Here is a 10907-nt window from a genome sequence, read left to right as displayed (position 1 = left end):
TTAATGACATTCTGTGTAATTCCATGTTTTTTGTTTTTTTCTGTTGTTTTTTCATACCTGAGATCACACATAGTGTACATTAGGCTACTGTAAACTGTATATTATCAATACTGCATATCATCATAAAACGTTAAAGGAACCTTTCAGGTGGTATTTGATGCAGAACATGTAATCGTGATACATACATTGTGATTGAATGTATTTGATATATAAATTGGAATTTACCATTCTCACTCCTACTCATGAATGGCTCCACCGCTGATGCACCGGTTTAGTCACATTTACCACTTCCGAATTGTTGAAGTTTACGGTGAGCACGTGAAGGCAGCAAGAGAGAGAGCGAGAGAGACAGCGTGTGTGTGCGTGTGCGCGCGCTACCGACGCAGCAGCCCTGCCTATTATTCCCATTGACGTCCGTCCCTCTCTCTCTCTCCCTCTCTCTCTCTCTCTCTCCCTCGCTCTCTCTCTCTCTTGTCATAGCCCACAGTGTTTTTCGGGGGGTGGGGGGATCCCGTCTTTCTCAGCCCAACTAATGCAATGTTTCCGACATTTCTTCATGTTCGGGGCCGCTGCTCAACCGACGGCGACTTTTCCTCCCAACTATTTTTTACACAAAAGCCAATGAAAGAAGCGATGGGACTGTGAGGGGGGAACCGGAGCGGAGACCGACTGACTGACTGACTGACTGCACCGTAACATCCGCCGTTTCTTTATCCGCAGTTTGCCATTGATTTCTCTCCCAAGGCCTGTGCGTTTCCTCACTTGTCATGAAATGTTGGCTCGGTCGCTTCCTGCTCGTGTTTCGGTGACAGTTTCTCCGTGGGAGCGCTTGGTTTTACATCTCTGAGAATAAACAACAACAACCAAAAAAAAAACACAACAACAATTTTCTCAACTCAACGCGTCCCACGGTCGCAGCTTGGGCGCACGGAGCCGACCGCTGTGTGTGTGTGTGTGTGTGTGGGTTTTTTTTTTATTCTCATCGGTTGTTTCCATCGGTGGTTTTCATCGGTTTCTTCCCTTTTTTTTGCCAAATGATGACGATGTAGCGGGAGGTAAACCCGTGAGCACCGGGGTTGTTTTGGGAAGGATCCAGCCAGTAAACACCGAAATGGTACGATAGCGTCTGGGGAGGGGGAACGGGAAAACCTATTTGGGGGGTTCAGTCTCAGTCTGGGTGTTTTTTTTTTGTCTTATTCCAAGATGAGGCTGGGCTGGTACCAACACCAGACAGACATGAAGTGGATGTAACCCAGCTTTGTTTGCTCAGCCTCTTGTGTGTGTGTGTTTTTTTTTTGTTAATTTACGCATCTATTTTCTGTCTGGATCACTTTCTCGGTGATCGGTGCTGCCTTCACGGACCGTGACAATGAGGATTGTATGAGACAGAAGTGAAGGTTGTTGTTTTTTTTTGTTTTTTTTTTGTACCGGCTGGAAGAGGCCTGGCAGAGAGGAGCGGCACTGACACACAGACTGGTGTGACTGTTACCCAAGATAGTGCTTTTTTCTTCTTCTTCTTCTTCTTCTTCTTCTTCTTCTGTTTTTTAAAAACCCAGTGAACACAACACACAGCCGACTCTTTTCTCCTGTTAACTGCCGGACGGTGAGACGCACTCAGGGAAGATGTCTTTACGCACAGCACTGCCTGGGAACGAGCGGAACCCGGACCATGTAAGTATATAAAAACGGGGCGTTTATTGGGGGGGATATCATGACATTTTATTGTGCTTTGAGAAGAAAAAAGGAAAAAAAAAACCCTTTCACCCCTTCTGCCCAGCCGCTCAGATTATTACTCTGCCATGTGCAAAGAGCAGCTGCAATCAGGCAAGGGAAACGTATAGACGCGCTAATCTCTCCTGGTTCATTTGGGACGGGGTTGGCAAATGGACCCACACAGGCCGGCCGGGCTGTGGATGGGGAATATGGGAGGAAAGGAGGAGGAGGAGGAGGAGGGGGGTGAAGAGGTGGAGAGGTGGAGGACAGGGGGGGGGGGGGGATGGTTGGAGGAAGGAAAGAGGGATGGGTGGAGGGTTGGATGCAGGATGGGTATGTGTTGTATTGCAGAGACTAGTGCTCACCTAGACTCCTATACACACACACACACACACCTAGACACACACAAAGTACACAATGTCCATCAATGAGTTGCCAAAAAAAAAAAAAAAAACACCCAGACCACCGGCTCGGCTCACCGGCTGGCATCTTCCAGTGCGCATGTTTGCCCCCCCCCCCCCCCCCAAGAGGCCGATCAATAATTAATGGATCTGATGCAAGGCCACCCAGCCCTCTCCACACCCAGCCGGCACCCGTCCCACCCCTCCACCATGCAGGCCTCGTCTCCCTCTATCCCTCCCTTCCATCTAACCTCCACCCATCCCTCCGTTCACCTTTCTTCCATCTCTTCACCCTGTCTCTCCCTCCCTCCCTCTGTCCAGCTTCAGCTCCAGCTCAGTGGGAAACATAACGTTGCAAAATCTGCTGTGTCAGGCTAGCCCGGTTTGCCCTGCCCACGTTTCCGTGTCTGTGGCAGCGTCTGGGTTTCTTATGCAAGGGAGACACGAGTGTGAGGTGACTCACTTTGTGGAGCATGTTACAAAAAAAAAAAAAATCAAAAAACCTGTACTGGCTTTTGTCCTATACCTCTGTCATCTTCAGGCTTGTGAGGATTTGAGCCTGGACTGTCTCAAAACATCCACTAATAGCATGTAGAGAGCAGCGGTGCAGTTTGCCCCCCTTTATCTCAAGGGCATGTAGCTTATACCACCTACAGCCTGAATATCTATCTGCCTTATGGTGGATTGGAGAGTCACAGAAAAGCTGCTTCCTTTTCTAGCGCCGGCCAGCAGCTGACAAAACACAGAGTACCAGTACTCCCTTCCTATTTTGTGAAAGGTATTTCATCACTATCCCATCCATGTGCGTCTGGGTTTTATTTTTACAAGGACAGATACTTTTGACACTTGTCACGTAGCAAACAACAGCCGCCTGTAGTGTTGCATCATAGCATTTTAGCCAATATTAGCTGGCTTCTCTGGTAGCAGGTTATTGACGTTTTTCTCATGGCGGCCATCTTGAACATGTGTCACACAAACTCTACCTGGAAGATTGGTGTTATATATATGAAACTAGCGTTACGTAACATGTAAGTGAAGACTTCAGATAGACCTGACAGTTATCAAATTAGCTAGCAATCTCACGAACAACGACAACAACTGTGTGAATGTAGCAGGGAAGCTAGCTAGCTTAGCAGGCTAGATTCCGCTAGCTAGCTAGCTATTGTGAGACAAATTTATTACCTTAAAATGTGATAATTCAGTGATTCTCAACCTTTTTCAAATCAAGGACCCCTAATTTAGTCCACAATAGGGACACGGACCCCCATTTGATGAGATTTTGTCTCTCAGACCCAAATCTGAGAATATCTTTATTGTTTGATATGGATTTTCTCCAGAATCCCATGACTATCTGTGTTGTAGGTAGAGATAACAGTGAAAATAGTCTTTTCTTCTAGATTCTCTAATTGTGTTAACTTCTTGTAAATGAAATAATGCTGAAGTTTAACAATTCATCAGTTTGCTGGGGACCCCCTGGAACCCCCTCAAGGACCCCTGGTGGTCCCCGGACCCCACGTTGAGAACCACTGTGATAATTCATATATTAACACATCTTTCAGTGCAGAATCTGTGAAATGATAAATGTTTGTCCGATTCCCAACATTTGTATGATGTGTATCTTGGTAAACAACAGTAGGACATAGCCAGGCTGTTCTTCCTCTTCCTGGTAGTTTCCCACCTCAAATGTGACATAAGTTAAAAATGGCCGCCTTGGGACTAGGTTCCACACATGGAGGTTAGGAGACATTTATCTGGGCTCGATCCAGCAGCCCTCCCTGACCAACCTGCCGTCCATTTTGACCGTGACTCACTGTGAGGTGTCACGGCTAGATGTTTATTGCCTGGGATCCTTGCCAGGGCCGGAGCACTTAATTTTAGAGGCGTCAACATCCAGAAGGTATTTTTGATCTTCTGATGTGAATCTGATGTGGTCTGTTTGGACACTTCGGGTCGGGCCACACCTAGATATAGCGCTCCAACGAATGTCCGGGGAATTCGCACCTCTGGCATCGCAGGTCTTTTTTAGCTGTGTGTGTGTGTGTGTGTGTGTGTGTGTGTGTGTGTGTGTGTGTGTGTGTTGACGGTCAGCGACGGACAACCGAGGCGATGCTCTGTTCTGCTCGGTTTCTGTTCTTTTGATGTCTATTCTCATCTATTTTCTTTTCATCTGTTTTCTTCGCTTCTTCTTGAATCTTCACAAATTTTATTTTGTCTTCTCTTCTCAAGTCTTCTCTTCTCAAATCTCTTCTCAAATCATCTTTTCTCTTCTATTCTCTTCTTCTCCCTTCTCTTTCTCTCTCTTCTCTTCTCTTCTCCCTTCTCTTCTCTTCCTCTCTCTTCTCTTCTCTTCCTCTCCCTTCTCTTCTCTTCCTCTCTCTTCTTCTCTTCTCTTCCTCTCTCTTCTCTTCTCTTCTCTTCTTCTCTCTTCTCTTCCTCTTCTCTTCTCTTCCTCTCCCTTCTCTTCTCTTTCTCTCTTCTCTTCTTCTCCCTTCTCTTCTCTTCCTCTCCTCTTCTTTCTCTCTCTTCTCTTCTTTCTCTCTCTTCTCTTCTCTTCTCTTCTCTCCTCTTCTCTTCCTCTCTCTTCTCTTCTCTTCCCCAATCTTCTTGAATCTTCTCGAATATTCAGACTTTATTGATCCATGAGTTCAGTCTCGTTGATGTGAAGTCAGTTGTTTTGTGTGGTTTTTTTTTTTCCTTCAGGAGTGGATCCGGTCATGTAGGTGGCCCTCCATTATGGTGCATTGTGGGAGAAATGATATGTAGCGTCTGAGCCGGTAGAAAAGGAATTCACTAGAAAAAGCAGTAAGGGGGGGGGGGAGCATCAGGCTTGAATGATTGCTGTGCTCTCTCAGTCACAAGCCACTCTTGTTAGCAACCTCACCATGGCAACAGAGGGGGTCCTGTATGCCCCCCCCCTCCCCCCAACCACCCATGTCCACTTCAACACACACACACACACACAAACACACACAGATACAGATTCATTTGGTAAAAGCGGCAGGTCAGAGTGAAAAGACGGTGGTCTGGAATGGAGGAAACTGACAAATAACGCTAGATTGGTTCCCTCTTCATAGGAGAGAAAACCTGGGAACATACATCATAATAATCTAATAATGTTTTTGTTTTTTTTATTCATTCATTGTTTAAAAGCGGTTGTTTCCCTACCATTGAATAGGTGGGTCACCCTGCCTTTAAGAGCCGCTGCTAACCCAAACTGAATTTCATCACTCTGGCTCTCAATGGAGAGTTTTAGTGTCCCATGATGCTGATTCAGAGGCTTTTCCACCCCGACAAGAATAAAATTCTGTGGGAAACACTGGATGCTTATAATTCTTGGCCTGAAAATGGTCAAAGATAAAGGTCAGACTCTGAATATATTGGTACAAAATATATATTAGCGACTAACTATTGGCGACTTCCATACAAAAACATTGATATTGGTTGAACCCTGAATGACACTTGGATTGAAACTACATCTCAGTGAGCTGAGAAATAGGACGGCTGCCTCTAGAATGGTGGTGGGTATAAATGGTAGGGAGGCTGAGATCACGCTGTTTTTACAGCTGATGCCAAGTGCTGAACTTTAAATACTAGCTAGATAATTTGGGGAAGAAAAATGACTCATCATTTGCAAATAGAACTGGTTTGAAATCTCATCACACTTCCAAAACAATAACCATTTGAACCAAAGAGGACACAAAAGTAATAAACCAGGAATATGCCTCTGTGTTTTAAATGTGGTAGGAGGGTAAAACCACCACAGCAGCTTCTTTCTGGCTTCATTACAGCATTGCGGAGGTCCTGTTTTAGTCTTTGAATACCTTATTTATTTATTTAGTTTAAAAGCTATATCATAAATGTTTTGGACACTGACAGAATAGTACCTAGTAAACATTTTGAATAAATGTTGATACAACCTCCTTCATCAATGTTGAAAAAAATGAAAGAATATGAAAATGAGACGATGTCTATAGTCGTATAGCTGCTACCTGCTTTGTTTTGTGAAGTCAGGACCTAAATATCTTTCTGATATCAGTTCAAAACAGTTTCCAAAGCTGTTTTAATATGATTTTTTTTACCATGGCATAATATCATATTGAAATGCATGCTGGGTACGGTCAAAACACTTTACTGCAATATATCCCATTTTAGCCTGGTATTGGCCCTATATCACATACCAACATGAATAGAAACATTCCTAGAAAATTCCTTGAAAAACAAAATTAAAGAGAAAAGAGGATAGCAAAACAGTAAAGATGGTACTGCTTACATGACAGTGAAGGTATTGTATCTGTGTGTGTGTGTGTGTGTGTCTGGGGGGGGGGGGGTTGTGTTTTCGCGGGTGTTTTGCATGTAACACAGAACGTAGATGCAATTCTGTTTCATAAGCCGTGCAGAGCGGAGACCCACATTAACAGACCGTTACACAACTCGCCCCGTGTTATTTATTCTCCTGTGACTTCGTTATCTTCCGCGGATCATTATCGCCGCGTTGAGTTATAATTCAATCACAGCACACATGACAGCCAGCGCGCTTCACACCCGGGTCGCAGATTTGCATATTCGTACTCTCTGGTCCCTTCCGTCAATTCTCTCATCCAGTACTTCTCTTCTCTTCCCTTCTTCTTCTCCGTGCGTTTATCCCATATTTGCATCCGTCGTCTCCCGAAGTTTCAAAGTCACCAAGTCAGACCGGACCTAAGGCCAATCCAAAATCTAAAAAGTTCCCTTTCGATTTATCAGTCTCCCGTTGTCCTCCTTTCACTCCTCGGATGAGGAAAATAAATGTTGGCACAGTGGGAGAAACTCATTACATTCACTCTCAATACTGTAATTGAGTAGCTTTTTTTATGTATTTTTTGGAGCATTTTTTAAGTCAGTAATTTTACTTTTACTTTAACAAAGTACTTTATTTCTCTAACCACCTCCTCCCTTAGCACCCTGACACATTCTGATCCAGATATGATGACATCACCCAGGTTTATGTAGTGTTGCCCAATAATCTCATAGATCAGTTTCAGAGCTGCTGACACTGGGATTGTACCTGGATTACCCTGTTCCTCTCCCTCGCTAGTTTCCTTGTTTCGCTCTCCCCAACCAGCCAAACCTGCAGCCTGCAGGTATTTGCATATAAACTTTTGCTCCGATGTTGTTCCCTGTGTGTTGTGCAGGGGATTGCATCATAAAATGCATAAATGTGTGTGTGTGTGTGTGTTGTCTTGTATTTCTTTATGTATGAGGAACAAATATCTTCATTAGATAGAAAGATGAGATGAAAACCAAAGCGAGAACATTTTGTTGGTTCTTCACTTCTTTAAGGGGCTAGCTGTGGGTAAGGACTTGGGTTTAAAATTAAGACTAGAATTAGGTTTAGGTTAGGATACAAGGGTTAGGTTTAAGGTTTAAGATTTGGGATTAGGTTTAAATTTAGAATTAGGAATAGTCTTAAATTAGGGGAAGGATTAGGATTAGATATGTGGTGGTGAGCGTTAAGTTTAGGGAATGAATGTAGCCAGTGAAGGTCCTCACAAGTATAGTAATCCAAACAAGTATGTGTGTGTGTCTTTGTGCACTTTGTTGCTATGCTGTTGGAATGGACACATTATTTTGCCCGCGGCTAGTCATGAGGTTTATGTGTGTGTGTGTGTGTGTGTGAGAGAGAGAGAGAGAGAGAGAGACGGGTAAATCGTATGTGTGGGTGTGCATGTGCGCACACGTACATCTGCATGCGTTTCGTTAAGCCAACAGGTTTCTCTGTGCCACCGCAGGGCAGAGCGAGAGGCTTTTGTGTTCCCCGGACCGGCGAGAGATTCACGAGCTCGCTGCACCGACTTGTTGCCCAAACCGTGGCACCCCCCCCCCCCCCCCCCCCGGACAGCGCCCGCTTCACCTAGAAACACACCAGATATACAGTCACAAACAGCTCCGGGCTTTTCGTCATCTGGTTCACCGAGTTCAGCTGAACCATGTACGCTGTGTATGAAATTAGGCTGGTTGATATTAGCTGACCTATATTGCTCACGGTGCCGCGCTGCAGTGTGCTGTTTGTTCTCTGGCCAGCGAGTTCAACTGAAATGTGTGTGTGGCGTTACGGGGACAACGGTGGCCCAAAGGTCAGAGAAGTGGGACGGTTACTGGAAGGTCACAGAATCCCTGGGCAGGCTGGGAGGTTGTGGGCACGAGTAATAATAATAATAATTATAATAATAAACTTTATTTGTATAGCATCTTTCATACAAGAAATGCAGCTCAAAGTGCTTTACAACAAAGAAATTACATGCACCAAGTGCTTCACATAAAACTTGATAATAATAGCGAAAATAAGATAAAGATGAGAATAGGATACATAGTATGCATCTTCACATGAAAATAGACATATAGTAGAATGAATAAAAACAGGGATAGAATGCCATAATGTAAAATAATATGGAGAATAAAACCCACTTGATGATAATAATAGTAAAAATAAGATAAAAATGAGGAATGCATAACATAAGATGGAAAATAAAACCCACTGAATAATAATAATAAAAATAAAGTAAAAAAAATAGAGTACATAGAATGCATAAAATCAAGTAAAAATTCAACATTTTAAAAGAAGTGCAGCAGTGCATAAGTGTGAAGCAAAGTGCAAAAAAGAGTTTCAGGCCTGTGTCAGGAAAGTCAGAGCTAGTTAAAGGCTAAAGGGAAGAGAAAAGTTTTTAGCTTTCTTTTAAAAAATATTTAGCGATCTGGCTTCCCTGATATCTACAGGTATTGTGTTCCAGAGCTTTGGGGCGTAACTGACAAAGGCTGCATCCCCCGATTTTCTCTCGGCTGTTGCTGGGAACCTCCAATAAACCAGCAACAGACGATCGCAAGTGTTCTTGAAGGCAAGTAGTGAACAAGGGAGTTAGCAAAGGAGTTAGTTAGCCCGAGTGACCCGCTGTCTTCCACCAACGTGCCCATGAGCGAGTCACCCATCTCCTGCTGAAGCTGCTCGGTGGCCAGCGGCAGGAGGCTGTGGCTCCCTGGTGTGAAGGTGTGAAGCTGTCTGAATGTGAAGCAGGGCGTCGCTGGAAAAAGAGCTTAAGGGCTCAGCTGAGTTTCCCCTTACATGGTTTGCTCAAGAGCACGTCGATGGAGGAAGGGGCGCTCACTTTCCCTGCAGCCCACGGTGCTTTCTGATTGCTCAAACACATTCACTCTAGGGCTGGGCGATAATTCAGTATTATCATTTATCGCCTTTCAGTGGAATCATGTCATCATGATATGGTGATTTTGGGATATCATGATACACAATTCTGCTGTCTAAAATAATGATAACAAGCTGATTTTATTTAAAAGCTGTGACAAAATGACGTATGAAACATTTTAAGGAACATTATTTGAAAATTTTAGTTTTGTTGTTTTGACATCACACCCTAACATCACCATTCGGTTCAATAGGATGGAACATTAATTTGATTATTTAACGTGATTTTGCATACTTAAGTCATAATGTAATATATATCGATATTGAAATAAATAAATCCTTACAATTATCATGATACTGATTTCAACCATAACGCCCAGCCCTAATTCACTCTGAATTGTTTACCTTCCCTAGCAAAGAAGACGGTGCCATTTCTGCAATTGAAGGGAATATGGCAACTTGTGGTTAAACCTTTTTTAGTACCAGTGAAATTTAAAAGCTATTTTTCAATATGTATGTAATATGCTGTACGCTATGTTTGCTAACAGTTTGGTTGCTAACGTCAACTAGCAAGCCAAGTAACCTGTAATCTAAAGTCAAGATTTGCTTCACGAATCGTGCAATATTAGACGAGCACGATCGAGGGCCAAGCCTGAGTGCATGTTGGTTAAACTTGATATCCTCAACCTAATTAGCATATACCCTAATGTAACTGTCACAGCTTTTTGTCGTTGCAAATTGTTTCCCTGCCAGCTCTTATCTTATGTAACTCCAGTTAAGGGGTTAGTCAGAGACCGGCGCTGAACAGGTGGTGTTTTCTGGGGATCAGGCTACTGTGTGAAGAATGGCTCCCTGTCTGTTCACAGAGCCTCTGTTCACAGCTATAGAAACACACACACACACACACACACACACACACACACACACACACACTCTCTCTTAGACCTGCATAGACAGACAGACATACACGTACACACACTCCAGCAAACTCAAACACAGACGCACACACGAACACACACAGAAACAGAAACACAAAAAGGAAGTCAAGCACTCACATACATACACAAGCACGCACGCACACACACACACACACACACACACACACACACACACACACACACAAACACACACACACACACACACACACGCAGAGTCACTGTGTATTACGTAATGGTGTTCTTCTGCTCTGGGGCTCTCAGGTGTCGGCTTACTGTCCTCAGTGTCTCCTCGGGCCTGAGCTGCAGATACAATATCTCTTCCTCTTCTCAGAGTGTGTCTGTGTCTGTAGTGTGAGTCGTCCGTCAGTATCATGTCTGTACTGCAGGTAACTGAAGCTCCGCTGCATGTAATGGATGTGTAAGGGGGGGGAGATGTTGTAACCGTCAAACATGGACAGAGCCAGGGTGTTCCTCTATGGGGCAGATATGTTGACAGATGACAGGGAGAGAACGGAGAGATGGCTTCTCTTTTTATGCAGCGTTGTGCTTTGTTTTTTTCATACCCCAAATGTTGAAACCATTTGAGCTTTTTTCAGTCCGCAGTATATGTACGCAATTATCTGTTAACCGTTCACCAGCCTATAGGAGACGGCGAAGGTGGACCTCGCCTTTCCTCTCAAA

General features: G+C 44.0%; 1 protein-coding gene across 1 annotated transcript in view; it reads left to right on the top strand.

The window, feature by feature from the left end:
• Positions 1–482: 482 nt before the first annotated feature.
• Positions 483–10907, top strand: part of LOC139659138 (MAP/microtubule affinity-regulating kinase 4-like) — a 37466-nt gene continuing 27041 nt past the window's right edge. The window contains exon 1 of the mRNA XM_071537361.1: positions 483–1671. Coding sequence (XP_071393462.1) covers positions 1624–1671 — 48 coding nt within the window. The 5' untranslated portion in view covers positions 483–1623. The remainder of the gene's footprint in view (positions 1672–10907) is intronic.

Source organism: Centroberyx affinis, unplaced genomic scaffold, assembly GCF_046629955.1.
Source record: "Centroberyx affinis isolate AG114_WGS23_722 - 3 ecotype Tasmania unplaced genomic scaffold, CSIRO-AGI_Caff_v1 ptg003021l_1, whole genome shotgun sequence".
NCBI lineage: Eukaryota > Metazoa > Chordata > Actinopteri > Beryciformes > Berycidae > Centroberyx > Centroberyx affinis.
This window is presented reverse-complemented; position numbering and strand designations above follow the sequence as displayed.